General features: G+C 36.3%; 1 protein-coding gene across 3 annotated transcripts in view; it reads right to left on the reverse strand.

The window, feature by feature from the left end:
- Positions 1-7,644: 7,644 nt before the first annotated feature.
- Positions 7,645-21,575, reverse strand: part of ACADM (acyl-CoA dehydrogenase medium chain) — a 35,388-nt gene continuing 21,457 nt past the window's right edge. For all 3 annotated transcript variants that reach the window (XM_087448883.1, XM_087448878.1, XM_087448870.1), the window contains exons 9-12: positions 18,790-18,930; positions 18,112-18,207; positions 10,544-10,792; positions 7,645-8,698 (exon numbers count right to left, since the gene is read on the reverse strand). In XM_087448883.1, coding sequence (XP_087305009.1) covers positions 8,624-8,698; positions 10,544-10,792; positions 18,112-18,207; positions 18,790-18,930 — 561 coding nt within the window. In that variant the 3' untranslated portion in view covers positions 7,645-8,623. The remainder of the gene's footprint in view (positions 8,699-10,543; positions 10,793-18,111; positions 18,208-18,789; positions 18,931-21,575) is intronic.

The raw sequence follows: 21,575 nt of genomic DNA on the forward strand, positions 1-21,575 counted from the left end.
GAAAAACATTTAAAATATAAAATCCTTTGATAATGGACTAAAAAAGGCTTTGAAGGTTAGCAGCTTAAAAAAAAAGAAATATTTGAGACATCTAAGTTTTAAGGTTTAAATTGGTTGCTGGAAATTGGTTTTAATATCTTATTGGTTCTCTCCTTGGTTAATGAGTTAAATAAAATTTTTGATGTGTTCATTTTATATTTCTATGCATCATAATTTTATTATTTTGAAAATTATACTGTAGCAGCTTTGGAAGTCATTTACCTAGATACCCAAGTGGACTCACAGAGCCAAGTAAACCTCATTGCTTGAGAACACCACTTCGAGATCTACTTAAGCCTAGGCACGTCTTTTCTTGGCTCTCAGAGTGATTCCCTTGTGGCAGTAAGGCCTTAACTTTTTTGGACTCTATTTGTGTAGGTTTTGCCCTCCTTACTGATACTCTGTTTGTTTTTGTTTCTGCTTCAGGTATGGCCCATAAGTTAATTTCCATTGGTGACATGATTGAGACTATGTTTTTATGGCCCATTTGGTGATCTCTGTCAATGGCAGAAATCGATTCTCTCTTGGGTGAAAGATGACGGAGAATCTGGTTTGTTCATCTTGTCTGTGTGTGTGAGAGCTCTGTCAGTTAAGAAATAAATGCCCACTGAGAAGGAGAACAGCTATTTGAGATCTGGACTGGTAAATTTACTTTTGGCCTGTGGCTACGGTTGTAGATTTGAAACTTTTAAATTCTCGGTGTGTCTGTGTGTTTATAATTGAGGAAGCCCTTGACCTCTCATTGCATGCCTGTGAAATACTTTCCTACTTCTGAACAATATAAATTAATAAATTAGATTATGCCTATTAAGGAAGTCTGTTCTGATTGGTTTATAGAGATAAATAAGCACTTATATAAATGGAATAGTCTCCAAATTAATAGAAAATTTTAAAAATTAACTTCTAATATTTTGAGTGAGGTAGACTTTAAAGGAAAAAAATTATTCTTATAGAAACTGCTAGCTCAGAAACATTTTTAAAAATTCAAATGCACATAATTAAGATGAATCTTTGGACAGATCAGAGAGGTTTAGTAATTTGGATTAAAGAAAAAAACAGCTATATGTCTTTTTCTCTGCTTGTCGGTGTTAAGTATAATACAAGTATAGTACCATTGGTATAAGTACAGTTTATTTTTTAATGAAGAGACTAGTCTGAATTTCCTAAAATTTTTATATTGGTTTATTGGTGAAATTACCTAACCTAACTCCTACATAAAGTTTAAGATTTTTAAAAAAGTAAATTTGGGTTCCACTAAATTGAATCATAATTCTAACAAACTTTTTTTATTCTAACAGTAATTATGTTTTGAATTATGTCAGATTAAAGATAATTTCCAAGATCTTTAGGAAATTTAAAACCTTAGACTGATAGTGAATTACTTAATGAATAATCATTGCATGCCTAGATTGTTTCTTGGATAGAATATTGAATCATTGATAACTAAGTTTTTTTTTTTTCTTTAGATTTTTTTTTTGGTGAGGAAGATTAGTCCTGAGCTAACATCTGTTGCCAATCCTCCTCTTTTTGCTGAGGAAGATTGGCCCTGGGCTAACATCCATGCCCATCTTCCTCTACTTTGTGTATGGGACGCCTGTCACAGCATGGCTTGATAATCAGTGCCTAGGTCCGCACCCGGCATCTGAACCTGCGAACCCTGGGCCACCAAAGCAGAGTGCACAAACTTAACCACTACACCACTGGGCCAGCCCCTGATTACTAAGTTTAAGTTTATATACTTTTGCTTCTTATTTTGATATGCTATGGAGTAAGTTATATATTTGAGTCAAGTTAAATATGTTTCTTACTGCCACTTTAAAGTGTAAAGGGGTATGTATAGCTGTATAAAGTTGTGTTAATATTCATGAGCTTGCTGGTCTGCTAAAATGTTTGTGTGACAAACAGTTCTCAATGACCTGCCTCCCAGCTTTCTCTGTGAAATAGAAGTTAGTTTCTTTGATTAAGTTGTAATAGTATGGATGATCATATAACTATAATAGGAGCAATAGTCACAGAGAAATACAACTATGTATCTTTTTATTTTTCAAGAGAAGAAGAGTAGTTTTGTTCCAAAGTATCAGTTTGTTCTAGAATATGAAAAAACATAGGGAAGGACAAAACCTTAGGAAAGTGAATTTTATTTGCCTCGGCGTGAAATACCTGAGTCTGAAAAAACACTGGAATGTGCCACGATTTCGGGAAAGTTCACTCAGTTTTAAGGGGCTTGTTCCTTGGTTTACTGACTAATCCCTTCACCAACAATGTAAAAGATTAATCTTGGGATCAGCCCGGTGGTGTAGCGGTTAAGTTCGTGCCCTCAGCTTCAGTGCCCCGGGGTTCACAGATTTGGATCCCAGTTGTGGACCGACGCACGGCTTGTCAAGCCATGCTGTGGCAGCATCCCATATAAAGTAGAGGAAGATGGGCGCGGATGTTAGTTCAGGGCCACTCTTCCTCAAGAAAAAAGGGGAGGATTGGCATCGGATGTTAGCCGAGGGCCAATCTTCCTCACAAGAAAAAAAAAAAAGGTTAATCTTTACCCTCTGCCTAGATAGCAGAGATTTTGTCTGACGAGAATAAATTTCCTGTGCTCTATACGGTGACTTTTTCATATCCTTGTTTTTAAAAAAAGGAACAAAGTTTCCTCATTTGAGAAACAAAGTTCCTTATAATCATGTTACATTCTTCTGTGTTTATTTTTATTTATTGTCCTTTTAATTAAACAGGTAACCAAGTGTTCTTTCTCAGGCACCTATAATCCTGTTTTAATCAAGTGATCATCTCTGACATCTCTTTTGATTTTGCCTTCCCAAGGTCAAATCTTGAATTTAGAAAAATAAAAATTTCAAGATATATTTTACACTTAAATGTAAATTTGAAATTTCCTGGAGTGTGGGGGGGAATCCTGAAAAATAAAAAAAAAAATCTATTCTTTCACCTTATAAAAAGAAAGATATTAGAAATAATGAAGTTTATTTCATGTGCTCCATGTTTCTTATTTATCAACACTACTGTGAGAGCTTCATAGGAAAAGTTGGTAAATAAATCAGATCGACGCAGCCTTCCTTAGCTTAAATTTGTATAGGTAAAATGTAGTTAATATAAATATGTCCAAAAATGTGTACTTTATGAGAAAGCCCTGGAGCTTTGTCAGTGTTTCTGTTTCCCTCAGGGAAAGTAATGGTTAAATTCTTGTGAAATAATTATGCATTATGCTGTAATAGAGATTTTTACTCACTTCCATTCTGATATTATTGGATATAGTAATTAACAACCTTCACTCTTGATCATTGCAATAGACTGAATGTTTCTGTTTCCCAAAATTCGTATGATAAAATCTTAATCCCCAAGGAGGTGGTATTAGGAGGTGGGGCCTTTGGGAGGTAATTAGGTCATGAGGGTGGAGTCCTCATGAATGAGATTAGTGCCCTTATAAAAGGGACCCCAGAGAGCTCTCCCACCCTATTTCTGCCATGTGAGGATACAGAAGTTAGCAGTTCACAGCCCAGGGGAGGGCCAGCACCTTGATCTTGGACTTCCTAGCTTCCAGAACTGTGAGAAATAAATGTTTGTTGTTTAAGCCACTCAGTCTGTGGTATTTTTACAGCAGTAAAAGACTGAACTAAGACAGTCATCTACAGATAGTTTCTGTTTTATTCTGATGCTGGCTTGAAGGCTCTGCTATAAGCTACAGGCCTAAGTTTGTGCATTCAGGAAGGGTCAGTCTCAGAGCCTCATGGAAAGGATCAGGTGCTTTGAACCCTTGATAGATACTTCAAAGAATAGTCTCTTGGGTTCAGACTTCCAGGAAGACATAGCTTAGACAAATTTCACACCATACCAGTGGACTGAGTCAGGATTTCTGACTCTTTAGTCTGGAGGCAGACAGCCTCTTGAAAGCAGTTCACTGACCCAAGATCTAGCAGAACAATTACAGAGAACCGATGAGGGAAATTTAATCATGGTCACTTGTTTGGAATTTTGTTTATGCAGTTGTAAGTTGCTATTTTTACAGATAGACTAGGAAACCCTTTTTAATTCTTGGCTATCTCTCGCCTTCAAGTTAGTAGACTCTGCTTTTGTAAACTGGAATTTTAAAATGGTATCTGATTGTCACTGAGCCCCTAAAATGCAGAAACATTGCTGAATCTCCTTACATTTCATGGCAATATTCAAAAGGAATCTACTCCTGTTTACCTGGATATAATTGAACAAATTGATTGTGTAACCAAGGCCATACCTGGTGTGTCATATCTGAGAATAATTCTCATTTAATCAGGTATAACAAGCACACTATTAAAAAACAAGTTGACTTTATATGTAGAGTCAGTGCCTACAAAGCTGTCCCAGTAAAACTGGGATGGTGTCTGGCTTATAGGGTTCCAGATTTACAGGTAGTAAGGAGAGGCCCTTCTCGGCAAGCCAGGAACCTTAGTAAGTTTTGGAGATGCTGAGGAAAGAAATTCACCCAAATTCTTAGGAACTACTGGAGAAATCTGGTGGAGTTTCTTGGGCTTGGTTCCCTAGCCTTGAGATAGCAAATTATGGAAGCTTTTAAAAGTCCAATTTGAGTGTCCCTATGAAAACTTTCAGACAGAAGTGAATCCTGCAACCTTAGTAATTGTTCAGTACTGCATGTCTCTGGATTTGCAAAGGAAATTCATGGAAGCCTACGTGGTTCGTTGACACTCTTGCTTTACCAAGGTAAATAATTAGGCCAAACCTAAAGAAACCTGCCTTTTTGTAAACAAGAATAATCTTGGCAGATTATTTATGATCACAAGGATGGGACTGTCAGGAAACATTGTCAAAGACTTGGAAATGGTTCAAAGGAATTACTGAGTGTTGTTTTAGTGGAGTGCTAGGTATTATCTACTGGATCCTCTGGGTATTTTCTGAAGGGATATTTACCTGTGATTGTCTTTCTATTGGCTAGGCTGTTTTATAACTCTGTCAAGTTAGAAGTTAAATTGTAGAAAATGGAGTAATGCAAATGAACCATAAACTACAACTGATTTCTGCTCTGTAGAAAAGGTGACCTCTTTACATTTTATTGTCCTATAGGTTATTAACCAGTTTATATTCATTAGCAAATTCTTTTAAGCATTTCTAACTGCCTATATATATCTGTTCTTCATATTCTCCCTTATAGCATTTTTAACATTTTAGTAGTTCCCTTATTCATTGAGTTAAATGAAATCTTTAACTTGTTAAAAAAAAAAAACAAAAACAACACTGTTGCCTGTAGAATTTAATCTTTAACCTCCAAAGACCTTTTGTACTATTTGATCATGAGTGATGTATTCAAATTAATGGATGTCATTCTAGAAGCCATATAAACAGCCATTTTTTTATCCAGAGGGATCTTGGAATAATCTTGTCTCCTTTTCTGCAAATTGATGACTCTAGTAGATTCCTTAAACATTCATTAAAATTGTCATAAACATACCAGATCTTTTATAAAACTATGCTTTCTCCAGGGACCATCAATTCACAGATGTAGGCAACTAACAATCAGGTTTGTAGTCCATGACTCTACCTACCCTCCTGGCTGTAATGGCCCTAGCCAGTCAGCTTATATAAATGGAGGGAAATCTAATATATAAATATTAGGTCTTATTCTATCATGGGATCAAAGCAGCAGAGAAATGTAGAGTACAGAACAACAAAGAATGAAACATGACAGGGAGAAGTAGAGTTGAGAGGTAGAAAAATACTATTTCATGGATTCCGAAAGACTAGTTCAGTTCTAGTCTGTTCCTTAAACTGACTCCATTCCTGCCTTCAGATCCATGAGGCACTTAAAGATACTTAAAATACATTTGTTCACTTTCTTGTTTAAAGTAGCTTAAGTTCATTTGTGTTACTTGTGACTAAAAAGTCTTAATTGATAGTTATATAATTGCTTAATACTTATTATCAAGAGCACTTTAATAAATATTCTCATCATATGGCTTTGGAATACATTTATATGTCTAGAGGTTTCATGTATAGAATTGGTAGGTGAATTTTTGGACTTGTGTAAATTCAAATCTGCATTTGGAATGTATATATTCTATTTAACTTATAATTTTTATGTAATATCCAATTTAATTAGGAAGTCTCTAAATCTCCTTACTAATCTCTAGTTGTGCCATTAAAATACAATTTCATAACTAAGCATGAAAAAAAGTCATTTAAGTACTTTTTGTAAAAGATTAGATTTTTATTTTCCTAGAGTGGTATAAAAGGAAATGTATTTGGCCTTTGTCCCCAGTCTCTGGCTCTGAGCTCCTAAAACCCTTGAAATTTCCTGATAGGTTGTTATAACTTGAGCCCCTTTCAAAAGATCACACCTGAGTTTATGCTAATAAGGTGACAGGGTAGGGCCCCTAAACAGACTCAGGATGGGGCTAGTGACCATAAAGACTAAGTAATTAGAGGGTGGTGTTATGGACTGAATTGTGTCCCCCCAAAATTCATATGTTGAAGCCCTAAACTTTCCCCCATGTGGCTGTATTTGGCCTTGAGAGAGGTAATTAAGGTTAAATGAGGTCATAAGGGTAGGGCCCTAATCTAATACGATTGGTGTCCTTATAAAAAGAGGAAGAGACACCAGAGCTCACTCTCTCCCCCCATGCATGCCCACAGACAAGAGGCCATATGACGACACACTGAGAAGGTGGCAGTCTATAAGCCAGAAAGAGAGGTCTCACCAAAACCAACCCAGATGGCACCTTCATCTTGGACTTCTAGCCTGCAAAACTGTGGGAAAATAAATTTCTGTTGTTTAAGCCACTCAGTTTGTGGCATTTTGTTATGGCAGCCCTACCTGACTAATACAGGTGGGAACTTTCAGCCCCACCCTTGACCACTGGGGAAGAGAGGGGACCTGAAGATTCTCTATAAAAACTCTTGAACAGTGCGATTCAGGAGCTTCTAGGTTGGTGAACACATTGAGGTACTGGGAGAGTGGTGCACTGGGAGAAGGTGTGAAACTCTGTCTCCCCCCTCTTCCTTGCCCTATACATCTCCTCCATTTGGCTCTTCCTTAGTTGTATCCTTTATAATAAACCAGTAAGTGTAAGTAACGTGTTTTTCCTGAGTTCTGCAAGCCATTCTAGCAAATTATCAAACCTGAGGGCAGGGTCACGGGAATACCTGAATTTGTAGCCAAACTTGACAGAAGTGTGGGTAGCCTGGGGACCCAGGACTTGTGACTGGTGTCTGAAGTGAGGGTAGTCTTGTAAGACTGAGCCCTTGAACCTGTGGAGTCTGATGCTAACTATTCTGAGTTAGTGTCAGAATAGGACTGAACTGTAGAGGCCCAGTTAGTGTCATAATTGGAAAATCAGGAAATGGTGTCAGAAACACCATTTAGTATAACATATTTTAGCAGTATTTGATGTTTAGAATTACAAAGAAATATTAAATTTACAAATTCTCGTTCTTACGTTATTTTATATTTTATGAGGTATCTATTAATATAATCTAATGAAAAACAGGCAAGTAACGTAATGCAGTTCAAAATCAAAACATGACTTTTTTTCCATTATAGTAAATAAATCAAGTATAATTACATGAAGTAATTAAACTCCCTGGAAAGAATACAAACAGATACACCAATAAGCATTGAACAGACAATTTTATTTAAGTTTCTTTTTAGAATGTATGTACATGAAATGATACTGTGTACAACAGACCAAAGGCTACCCAGAGAACAACAGAGTCATATAAAAATAATTTAAGGCAAATTTTATTGATTTATATTAAACAAGGCAAATCAAATGCAGGCTCAGAATTAAACAAGATTTTCAAGTAACTTCTGGTCATTGTATAATGGAAGAATATGAATATCAAATTTTTTACTATTACTGTACCAAACTGAAAACAAATGCTTTCCAAATTGTAGTAAAATGAACTCCTCTAATACAATACCATTGTCTTCAAGTCACTGGCAAGTTATTTGATGGCATCTAAATCCTACAATATTTTCTCAATGTAAATTTTAGAACACTCTGAATATTGTTATAAGCCTGCTTTTCTGTCGTTGGAAAAATACTGTAATCCCAAGGAATTTATTTAAGTGGTCGAAATAACAAAACAAATGTATTTTTATAGGTTAATGTAATTCAAGTACAGTGGTACTAAGGATAACACTTAATTTTTTTTTTTTTTTTTAAAGATTTTATTTATTTATTTTTCCCCCCAAAGCCCCAGTAGATAGTTGTGTGTCATAGCTGCACATCCTTCCAGTTGCTGTATGTGGGACGCGGCCTCAGCATGGCCGGAGAAGCAGCGCGTCGGTGCGCGCCCGGGATCCGAACCCGGGTCGCCAGCAGTGGAGCGCGCTCACTTAACCACCAAGCCACGGGGCCGGCCCTAACACTTAATTTTAATGAAACCAAAACTATTTTAGAAAAGGCAAGTCATAAAGTTAAACAAAAGTAGAAAACTGTTAGAATCAGTTGCATAGGTTTAGAGTAAGAGTACTTATTTTAAATTTTCACTTGAAAAAAACCTTAGAGCCCTTTCTCTTTTGTGGAGCTTAAATAGTGGATCATGTTCTAACTACTCAACAATTAATCATGTTTCTATAGCAATCTTAGTAATTTTTATACTTGCCAATGTGTTCACGGGCTATAATAACCCTTTGAATTTGTGCTGTACCTTCATAAATCTGTAAGAAAAAAATATACATGTTAAATATCTTCTGTACATAAATATTTCAATTTACTTAACATTTTGGACAGTAGTATAATAAGGTCCACTGTAATACCAAACTGAATCAAACCATATAGTCATGTGCTACATAACAACGTTTCGGTCAACAACAGACCACATGTACGATGGTGGTCCCAAAAGATTAGTATCATGTAGCCTCAGTGTGTAGTAGGCTATACCATCTAGGTTTGTGTAAGTATACTCTTTGACGTTTACAAAATGAAGAACTCGCCTAACAATACATTTCTCAGAACATAACCCCATTGTTAAGTGATGCATGACTGTATAGGGTCTGTGGTCTACAGTGATTCCAAAACCTGATTTTGTGAAACCCATGAAAATATATAATTCTCTAAAGATTAGTTTAAATTATTATAAAAAATCATTTACCAAAATTTTGGAGGAGAGTCTTAAAAATTGAAAGGATATTAACATTTCAGAAAGTTTGTGAAATCTAAAGTTTAATGTTGTTAAAATATTACCCAACTTTTCTGAACTGTTTTTAGCTAGTTGTCACCTTCAGTCATTTTCTATTCTTACTCTTAAACCTGATTTTTTTCTCTTGCTGCCTAAGGAAAAAGATGCTGGATGGATTTGATTTTATTCACTTAGATATTCCCAGTAGCCAGCCCTCACTTTTAAACTTCTAACCCTAGCGATTTGTTAGTTCATCTTCTCAGATGGGAGAGAAAAGTTAAATGGTTTATAATACTAATATGAATAATTACAGACTTTAGGAGAGGGAGAGTACCACTAGATAAACCTGTAACTTTGGATAAAACACAAAGTCTGGTCCTCAGTTTCTTCATGTCTAAATTGAGGGGCTGCACTATGTCTAAATTTCCCTCTCACTCTAGAATTCTCTGATTCTACCTTTCAATTTCATTTTTTTTTTTTTTTTGGTGAGGAAGATCAGCCCTGAGCTAACATCCATGCCAATCCTCCTCTTTTTGCTGAGGAAGACCAGCTCTGAGCTAACATCTATTGCCAATCCTCCTCCTTTTTTTCCCCAAAGCCCCGGTAGATAGTTGTATGTCATAGTTGCACATCCTTCTAGTTGTTGTATGTGGGATACCGCCTCAGCATGGCCGGAGAAGCGGTGCGTCGGTGCGCGCCCGGGATATAAACCCGGGCCGCCAGTAGCGGAGCGCGTGCACTTAATTGCTAAGCCATGGGGCCGGCCCCTCTACTTTTCAATTTCAAATGAGTAGATTTGTCAAATAATTTGTTAGGGGTAGAGGGAAACAAGGGAAGAGATATTGAGGAGCATGGGTTATAATTACTTAAGCTACATGTGGAGAACATGTGCATTTTAATCTTATTTACTAAATTACTCCTATCTCTAAGGTTTTTTAACCACCAATTTAATTTAGAAGACAGAGGTATCTATATCATTCTCCTCATGTTGGTTTTTTACTCCCAAATACGGTTTCAATCCAAGAGTTGCCTGGCAAGATTCAAAACAAAATAATTTAATTAATTTTAAATGCTATGCATACTTTTAGGAGAGCAAAGAGTGGGTTATGATTAGCTAGGGTGTGAAGACTCAAAGGCGGCTGATCCAGACATACTGTACACATCTATACCATTTACTTTGTTAGCCTATTCTCTCTTAAGGTATATACTTAAAGGTAACATTATTCTTTCTGTTAATTAGTTCTAAAAACTTTGCCTCACAGCCATTGATGATAGTCATTTATCATTACTAGTGACATAAAATCCCTAAATAATCAGAATCAACTCAGTCAGTTAGCAATATTCTATTGCCTAAAAAACAACAAAAATCATTTTTTAACCTTACCTGAAAGATCTTGGCATCCCTCATTAGTTTTTCTACAGGATATTCTGTATTAAATCCATTGCCTCCGAAAATCTGCACAGCATCAGTAGCTAACTGATTTGCAATATCTCCAGCAAATGCCTTTGCAATAGAGGCATAATAGGTATTGCGGCGACCACAATCAATCTCCCAAGCTGCTCTCTGGTAACTCAGTCTAGCTAGTTCAACTTTCATTGCCATTTCAGCCAGCAAAAATGCTATTCCTTGGTGCTGGAATTAAAAAGAAAAAAGTTTAATGATATCTATTGACTAATTTAAAAGTTTTTCTCTGGAACTTTTTTAAAACTAATTTCAGAATTAAAAAGTTACACTCTGCTTTCTCCAATGTTAACATATTACAAAACCATAGTATAATGATCAAGGACAGGACATTAACATTGTATAGTAGTATCAACTACGCTAGACCTTCATTCACATTTGGCCACGTTTTCCACCAATGTCCTTTTTCTCTTGAAGGATCCCATCCAGAATTCCAATTGAATTTAGTTGTTATTTCCCAGGCTGTCAGCATTCCTCAGTCTTTCCTTGTCTTTCATGACCTTGGCACTTTTGAAGACTACTGGCTCATTATTTTTTGTATAATATCCCTCAGTTTGGTTTTGTCCAATGTTTTCTCAGGACTGGAATGAGGTTATGCATTTTTGGCAAAAATACCACAAAAATTTTATGTATCCTTCTGAGTGTCTGCTGAGACTTTTTAAAGAAAATTGCTACAGACAGTGAAAAATAATGTGGCACTGTTATCAGATGCTGACAGGGGAAAGTGAGTACCATGATAGGACAAATAAAAGATGCTTCTTATCCTCTAGAGCTTCATAATCAAACAGACATAAGAGAAGTACTTTCAATTAGAGATAGTCAATGTTCTATGAGTTACATGGCCAAGACATGTTACAGGATGGAAATATGTTCACTGTATATTCCTCCCCCTTACAGTAGTCCCCCCTGGTTTTGCTTTCCGCGGTTTCAGTTACCCACGGTCAACTGTAGTCTGAAAATATTAAAAGGAAAATTCCAGTAATAAACAATTCATACATTTTAAATTGGGCACCAATCTGAGTAGCATGGTGAAATCTTGGGCCTTCCCGATCTCTCCCGCTGGGAAGTGAATCACCTTTGTCCAGCATACCCATGCTGTATACACTACCTTCCCATTAGTTGCTTAGTAGCCATCTGGGCTATCAGATCAACTGTCCATCAACTGCAGTGCTTGTATTCAAATAACCCTATTTTACTTAATAATGGCCCCAAAGTGTAAGAGTAGTGATGCTGACAATTCGGATCTGCCAAAGAAAGCCATGAAGTGCTTCCTTTAAGTGAAAAGGTGAAAGTTATCAACTTAACGAAAGAACAAAATTGTATGCTGAAGTTTCTAAGATATATGGTAAGAATGAATCTTCTATGACATTGTGGAGAAGGAAAAAGAAAGTGGTGCTGTGTTTGCTGTTGCACCTCAGACTCCAACAGTTATCGCCACAGTGCATGATAAGCACTTAGTTAAGATGGAAAAGGCATTCAATTTGTGGGTAGAAGACATGAACAGAAAACAGGTTCTGATTGATGGTGCAACGTGTTGCGCCAGAAAGTACTGAGCTTATATGAAGACTCCAGCAAGGGATCCCCAGAAACGCGTGACACCAAGCCATTTATTCCAAGTAAGGGATCCGTTACACAGATTCAAGAATAGATTTGGACTGAAAGACCACATGCACATAACTTATTACAATATATTGTTGTAATTGTTCTATTTTCTTATTAGTTATTGTTGTTAATCTCTTATTATGCCTAATTTATAAATTAAAATTTATCACAGGTATGTGTATATATAGGGAAAAACATAGTATATATAGAGTCCTGTACTATCCACGGTTTCAGGCACCCACTGGGGGTCTTGGGACATATCCCCCGTGGATAACAGGGGACTACTATATAGAGTAAAATGTTCACTGTAATTATCTCTGGACAATGGGATTATGGATGAGTTTTATTACTTAATTTTACTTGTATCATATAAATTATTCTACAACAACCATGAAATGGAACATATGCTGTAAAATGTACATTAAAAGAAGTCCTACAGGCATTCAGAAACAAGACTACTAAGATGATTAGAAAGGTGCTTTGTATAGTAGGCAACATCAAAATGGGTTTTGAGGACTAAAAGGGGTTATAAAAACCACACATTCTATGACTGTGCATGGACTAATATGAACCAAAGGTCACAAAAAATAAAACAAAAAACTGAGCTGTTCAATTTCATATATTTGCTGTATTTAGTAACATAAACCTGGTCACACTACTTTGGAATGTGACCAGTTGCTTGAGATTGGCGTGGTAAGTAAGTCTTAGAGGAGGCATTATTAACCAAGGTGAATAATTCCTACGTGGAAAAAGGAAAGTAATATCCTTTCTTATTTCTACCTGCCTGAACTGTGCTCATTCTTCTAAGCCAATGATTCTTGCAAATGTTTTTTTTGTTTTAGTTTTCACTATATTTTTTCAATAGGTTAATACATCTGCTAGTTTGAAGTTCATGTTTTCCTCATACTTCACTCTATCATCCCTGTCCTTCCCCACCCCATTTAGTTCCCCTTCCTGGAGGTAACCAGGTTAACAGTTGGTTTCTCATCCTATCATATACACATATAAGCAAATACATCTGTAGTCTCTCCCTTTTTTACACATATGTTAGCCGACCATGTTGATGGCTCTTCATTTTGCTTTTCTTACTTATCAATAAATCGGAGCACTTTCTATATCAATACAGTCATCCCTCGGTATCTGCGAGGGATTGGTTCCAGTACCCCTGCACCCTTGGTCCCCCCATCCCCCACCTCAAGGATACCAAAATCTGAGGATGCTCAGGGCCCTTATATAAAATGGCATAGTATTTGCATATAACCTATGCACATCCTCTCATATTCTTTAAATCATCTCTAGATTAATTATAATACCTAATACAATGTGAATGCTATGTAAATAGTTGTTATACTGTACTGATTGGGGAATAATGACAAGAAAAACAAGTCTGTACATGTTCAGTACAGATGTAACCATCATAGGCCTTTCGATCCATGGTTAGTTGAATCTGCAGATGGGGAACCTGTGGATACAGAGGGCTGACTGTACATAAAGAACTTCTTTATACTTTTTTTGTGTGTGTGTGAGGAAGATTGGACCTGATCTAACATCTGTTGCCAATCTTCCTCTTTTTGCTGAGGAAGATTATCCCTGAGCTAACATCTGTGCCCATCTTCCTCTATTTTGTATGTGGGACGCCGCCACAGCATAGTTTGATGAGTGGTGTGTAGGTCCACGCCCAGGATCTGAACTTGCGAACCTGGGGCCGCCAAAGCAGAGTGTGTGAACTTAACCACTACGCCATCGGGCCAGCCCCAAGAACTTCATTATACTTTTCTATAGCTGCAAAGTATTCCAATGTATGGATGATCAACATTTTGGTTGTTTCTATATTTGTTTGTTTCTATATAATGCTGAAATTACATGTCATACTGCACACGTGGGAGTATATCTAAAAGATAAATAAATAAATAAACAGAAATTCACTGCTTATATGGCACATGCATTCCAGTGAGAGAGTAAGGAGAGACAATAAACGAACACATACGTGATATAATGTTGAGTAGTGATAAGAGCTATGAAGAAAAAGAAGCAGGATTAGTATATAGAGTGTTGGAGGTGTTATTTTTTTCATAGGGTGATTCTTTAGTCAAATGAATGAGGAAGTGGATATTTGGGAGGAAGAGTAAAGGTACAGACAACAGCAAAAGGCCGGGTGGCCGACAGAAGACCACTGTAAGGACTCTGGATTTTAATCTGAGTGTGATGAGAAGACACTAGAAGAATTTTGAACATAAAATAGTTAAGGAAGAGGGAGATTTCTTCATAAGTATATCTTATTTCAGTCCGAAGTCTCAAATAACATTTGTCGCCTCATCCATTTTCCTATCAAGAACTCGAAATCATAGGGAAAAGTTATTGCTAATAAGCAATAATAACAAATACAAATGGAAGTTATTCTTAACAGATTCTTTAATACCATCCCACACCACTCCAGCTTCACCCAAACGGAGGATTTTGACAAGACAAAGGAGGAGACAATTATTGCCATTAAGAGGTTTTACCATCCAGTAATCTGTTATCAGTGTTCTTACTTTTACTCATGGGTAAGGAAAAGCACCATCCTCTGTTTTCGGCTGCTTTCTATACCACATCAAGTTAAGCAATATGAGGATAAGTAACGTACATAGCATTCACTTAAAGAGACGCGAGGATAACAATAATAATCAACATGGTAGTGAATGGGAGAGCTGTGATTAGAGTACCACTCTATACTGTCTCTTAAAGCGAAACAAAACCAAAGGAAAAAAAACCCTCTCTATTCTTCCTTTTTGGAGATAATAGACCAAAGCTGTATATAAATCAGCCCCTTAGTATTTCCTTTGTTTAGCCTAGAAAAAAGAAGACTAATGGTGAGGGATCCTGTAATTAAAAACATACTCACCATATTACTAAGAAAAAACAATTATAGTACAGGATACTTTTATCATTTTGGACTGTATGGAAAAAATACTCTTGCTGGATGCTTTATGAAGTCAGGACATAAAATGATCACTGAGTCAGAAAGTACTGGTGTCATATGCCTCCAGCATAAAATACAGCCAGAGCACTCAGAAAGTAAGAATAATAAACAGAAATGGTAGAAATAGAATGAGAAATAACTAAGAACTATGCAAAGGCTGGTTATTCTGGAAGTGAGGGAAAAAAAGGCAGGTATAATGCAACATAGTTTTCTAAAAGAAAGTAATAAGTCCTAATGTGTTCATTTAATATTTTACTTTTAAATGGAAGAAAATAAAGTAGACTACATAGAATGTCATAGGTAAGTCTGGACTATCCACGGATATAGACAGAAAAACAATGTAGATGGTACTAAACTAAGCTTTATCACAAATAAATAAAAAAAACACATACTATATACTTACCATTTTACCTCCCTCCCATATTTATACCATATCCACACCTATTACAAAATTAAAATATTTTACATTTTTGGCTTCAAATTTCTATATGAAAACATAGGTGTGTGATGATATATCACTGTATATTTCCTAGTATCACTCATGAAATGGCTAAAAAGTTATTCAAATGTGGACGCCAAGTATGAAGTGACTCTTCTTATTCATAATGCTATATATAGACAACACAGACTCGAGCAGATTGGAATTGCAAAGAGTACACAGATGGGGGGGCACCTGGCAAAGGGGTGACAGGGAATTATGGCCTCCCACCACTATACCTATTAATTAAAAATACAGGCAGCCAGCATTTTGTAAAGTAATTAAGAGGGAAGCAAATCTTCAGAAGAAATCAAATGATAAAACCCTGTATTTTGAGTAAGTAGTAAGCAAAGACTAAGACCCTTCTATACTTAATAATAAGGGCCATGAGGCAAAAATATCCTAGTGTAGATGGTAAGAATACAGAAAAGAATCTTCAGAGCCTGTAAGAAAGGGAACATAAAAGAAGATTCCATATTGAGTTGAAAATAGCCAAAAGACCTAAGAGTTATCATCAGATACTTGGTGAGGAGGACCTGTAAATAATGACAGATCTGCACTGAATAATATTTATAGTTGCTATTTATGATTAAGCTAAACTAATATTTAGTAATATAAATTTTTACTAATCTGTATATATGTAGTTCTGGCAACATGAACAAGCTAATGTGTAGACCCTTCTTGCTGGCTCAAACACAAAGAAATGCTTAAAAAAGAAAAAAAAAAAAGAGCTCAAAGGAAAGACACAAACCTCCAGGTGCCTCCAAGAAGGAATTTAAATCCCAACTGAGAAGAAAAGACACAGGGAAGGAAAAAAAATCAGACTGAGATTTGGGTTCAATAGGATAGGAGCTGGAGTTTTAATGAACACACAAGAACAGGAGCGTTGGACATAAGCATGAACAGGATGAGGGGCTGAAACCAACACTCCCGGATACAGGAGCTTCTCTTTCCAAAGAGGGAACTAAAAGTCTGCATCAGGGCAGGAAGGCCATAATGAAGCTTATGACTGGCCCAGGACTCTGTCCAGGAGGTTAAAAAAAAAAAATGAGTCTCAAAGTTTAGAATCAATGTGTACAGCCTCTGTGGGTCAGGACTCCCCAAGTGGAGAAATTAATGTAAAAAAAAAACCTTTTAGAGTGGTGAAACCTCTGGGGTACCTGATAAAAGTACAAAAGCCAATCTCTAGGATGCTTCCAAAATGCATTGAAAAAAAAATACCTGCTGCAGATAAGCTTACAAGCAAAATTTGACAGGAAATAATTGGCCATAATGGAGATAGAAGATGCAATAGACTAAACGATTAGCACCCTAAAGAGCTTGAGATAACAGAAAAAAATCTGGACGTGACTACAAATGAAATATTTTTATATAATTAAGGAAATAAAAAGAGAAAGAGAAGCTATGTTGAAAAACTAGGACACCATAAAAGGGGTGGAATTGAAAAAGACCTGAATATAAATTCTAGAAATGAAAAGTTATTTAAAAAAATTCAACAGATGGATTAAGTAGCAGATTAGGTACAGGATCAAAGAACTGGAAAGCAGTCTGAGAAAATTATCTAGAATACAGCATAGAGAGATAAATGATGACACTAAGCTTAAGGGACATAGAGCAGTACTAATCCAGGTTTGATCTGTGGACCAGTGCCAGTCCACAAACTGTTACTGGTTCATGGTATAGAAAGTGAGAGCAAGCATTTAGAAACTTTTATAACGGCTTGATATTGTTGTGAGTCTTCTATTTTACAAAAATAATGGTCCACAATCGACTGGAAATTAAAAACAAACTTATCCTTTACCACAGATAGTTTGAGAACCACTGATATGTGGGGATAGAAATAGGGGGTGTTCACTGTACAACCTATAGCGAGTTACAGAAGGAGAGAATATGGATAATAGGGGAGCATCGAGATTTAAAGAGATAAGAGTTAAAAATTTCCCTGGAAATTCATGGAAGACATGACTCTTTAGTACTAAAATGTATTCAATACTCAAGAAGACACGGGAAGTAACATGGATTAAGAGCATGAAATGGAGTCCTGGATCTGTGACTTAAAAATTGTGTGACTTTGAACAAATATTTAATCTCTCTGAGCCTCGGTTTCCTAATCTTTAATTGAGATCTTAGTACCACCAAAATAAGGACAGTACTGGGAGAATTAGATAATATATTTAAAATGTGTTCTCAGTGTCAGGCACGCAACAGGCACTCAATTAATATTGGCTGGGTTTTTTTTCTTCTTAATTAACATAATTCCCTGAGTGGATAGTACTTAGTGGCAGTCTACAGAAAATCTGTTCTTGAAACCCACCCTGATAGATCACATTATCTTCTTGCTATCAAAGCAGAAATAAATTAGTTTGTACTTAAAAGATAATTTTCAAATATTTAGATGAAAATGAATGTCTTTACATTTGAACAAAGCAAATACAGTATTAAAATTACCTCTACAAGTAGCTTTCCAAAAGTTTTCCTCTCCAGGGCATACTTGGTAGCTTCATCCAAAGCTCTTTGTGCTAGTCCCACAGCACCAGCTGCTACCTAGTATTTGAACATTTTACAAAGCAAAAGTTCACGTTGTCTTTAAAACACACAGTATAATGGCCATTTGCCTAAAATTCTAAATTAAGGATTACACAAAGAGAAGACGACCTATAGGTTAAGGCAAGAAGAGAATGAGGGGAGGGGGAACGCACAAGCACTTAAATTTATATTATTTATGAATTAAAAGTTAATGGAAGGCATTTGTGAGGCACAGGATCATAGCCTAGAGATAAGTTATTCCTTCTGTTTAACAAAGGAAAGCTTCTTAGGGGAAATATTCTTAATGAGTGAGGGAAGAGGAAATGAGAACATAACAGCAGGAATGATTAAGTGTGAGCTGCCTCTCCATAAATCTAGCAGCAACTACAGTAATTTTGTATTTGCTAAAATAATTTCTCTAACAGGCAGCAAGAAAATTGAAGAATTCTAAAAAATAAAAAAAAATAGCATCTCTCCATCCTTAATAAAAGCAGCAGATATTTAAAAAGAAATATACACCAAGCATATAATGTTAAAATAAAATCACTCAGTGTAATAAATAAAAGAGGATTATAAAGATTACCAAGTCATATTACTTACTGGAGGTCTGGTTTTATCAAAAGCTCCCATTGCAATTTTGAAACCAGCTCCCTCACCAAGTAAAACATTTTCTTTAGGCACTTTCACATCTTCAAAGACAATTCCTCTTGTATCTGAACATCGCTGGCCCATATTTAACTCCTAATAAGGAAAATGATATATATTAAGGAACATTTTGAGCTAGCATGAATTTTTTCTTTAACACTGTTTTATGACTCTGCAATTGTCTAAAACAGAGGTCGACAAACTATGGCCTGCAATGCCTGTTTTGTAAAGAAAGCTTTATTGGAATACAGTCACATGTATTCTTTTACATATCGTCTATGGCTACTTTCTTGCTACAATGGCAGAAATAAGTAGTTGTGACAGAGACCATATGGCCCTCAAAGTCTAAAATATTTACAATTTGGATCTTTACCAAAAGAATTTGTCAACCCCTAGTCTAAAAACAATGTTTCACAAACTTGGAAACCAACATTAGTCTAAATGTCTTCCTGTACATACTACCTACAAAGACAAATTTCATTATATGTTTGAAGCCTATCTTTTTTTACCATGTCAGGAAAAAACATTTAGCAAACATAATCTGATTTGGGACGTTTAATTTTAGCTTAACTAACAGAGCTAGCAAAGTAATGTTAAGGGGTGAAAGTTGAATTTCTGTTTTTCCCTCACTTTTTCAAAATTAGGTTTACTGAGGTAGAATTTACATACAGAAAAACTTACCCTTTTTACATATACATTTCTAATAGTTTTGACAAATGTGTATGTGTGTAAGCACTGCTCCAATCAAGATACAGAATATTTCGGCACCTCAAAAAGTTCCCTTGTTACTTCTCTGTAGTCAATTCTCTGACTCTGCTTCCAGCCCCAACCAACTACTGATCTGATTTCTGTCCATATAGTTTTTCCTTTTCCAGAATGTCATATACATGGAATAAAAAGGTCAGTCTTTTGTGTATCACTTTTCACTTAGCACAGTACTTTTGAGTCATCCATGTTGCTATTGATCAGTAATTCATTTCTTTTACTGGTGAGCAGTATTCCACTATATGGATATACCATATATCCATTATCCATTCACTGGTTGATGGACATTTCCCCCCCTCCCCAGTTGTTAGTAATCTTAAGTAAAGCTGCTGTAAACACTCATGTATAGGTATTTGAAAATACCTATATACTCTTGACCCAGATTCACCAATTGTCAACATTTTGCCACATTTGCTTTATTTCTGTGTGGGTGTGTGTAACTATAGCATTATTTGCTGAATTATTTGAGAGGAAGCTGCAAACAATGTGACCTCTCTCCTTAAGGAAAAGAATTTTTTTGATCTTGTTTTTAATAAGCAGGCTGAGAAGCAGGGGCAATGGGAACAGGGAGTAACAATAAACGAATTCTTTAATTTGCTTGCTTTAATATTAATACTCTGCTTCCAGGTTTGAAGAAGTAGTGACAATAATCCAGAGTTTGACCCAGAAAGAAACAACATCTCTCTCTTTTTTTTTTTTTTTGGTGAGGAAGATTAACCCTGAGCTAACATCTGTTGCCAATCCTCCTCTTTTTTTCACTGAGGAAGATTGGCCCTGGGCTAACATCCGCGCCCATCTTCCTCTACTTTATATGGGACGCTGCCACAGCATGGCTTGATGAGTGGTGCATAGGTCCATGCCTGGGATCCAAACCCTGGGCCACAGAAGCGGAGCGCACGAACTTAACCGCTATGCCACCGAGCCGGCCCTGCAACATCTCTTTATTTTGTCTTTATAAGTTGATAAACTCTAGTACATTAGGCCCTCACTCAGATATAATAAGAAAATACTGCTTACAAAAACACTGTTTACTCTATCCTGTTTCCCAGACTCACCCCAAACACCACAACATTGAAAACCAAAATGCTTCCTAGACTCATTTCAAGCCATATAATTTTTTTTTAATTTTTTTTTAATTTTTTGTTTATTGCAGTAACATTGGTTTATAACATTGTAAAAATTTCAGGTGTACATCATTGTACTTCTATTTCTGCATAGATTACATCATGTTCACCACCAAAATACTAATTACAACCCATCACCACACACATGTACCCAATTATCCCTTTCACCCTCCTCCCTCCCCCTTTCCCCTCTGGTAACCACCAATCCAATCTCTGTCCCTATGTGTTTGTTTATTGTTGTTATTATCTACTACTTAATGAAGGAAATCATACGGTATTTGACCTTCTCCCTCTGACTTATTTCACTTTGCATCATGCCCTCAATGTCCATCCATGTTGTCACAAATGGCTGGATTTCATCGTTTCTTATGGCTGAGTAGTATTCCATTGTGTATATATACCACAGCTTTTTTATCCATTCGTCCCTTGATGGGCACTTAGGTTGCTTCCAAGTCTTGGCTATCGTGAATAAGGCTGCAATGAACACAGGGGTGCATGTACCTTTGCAAATTGGTGTTTTCAAGTTCTTTGGATAAATACCCAACAGTGGAATAGCTGGATCATATGGTAGTTCTATCCTTGATTTTTGAGGAATCTCCATACTGTTTTCCATAGTGGCTGCACCAGTTTGCACTCCCACCAGCAGTGTATGAGAGTTCCCTTCTCTCCACAACCTCTCCAACACATGTTGTTTCCTGTCTTGTTAATTATAGCCATTCTGACGGGCGTGAGGTGATATCTCATTGTAGTTTTGATTTGCATTTCCCTGATAGTTAGTGATTTTGAACATCTTTTCATGTGTCTGTTGGCCATCTGTATATCTTCTTTGGAGAAATGTCTGTTCAGGTCTTT

The sequence above is a fragment of the Ceratotherium simum genome, chromosome 2 (genome assembly GCF_057802395.1).
Source record: "Ceratotherium simum simum isolate JZ-2026a chromosome 2, ASM5780239v1, whole genome shotgun sequence".
NCBI lineage: Eukaryota > Metazoa > Chordata > Mammalia > Perissodactyla > Rhinocerotidae > Ceratotherium > Ceratotherium simum.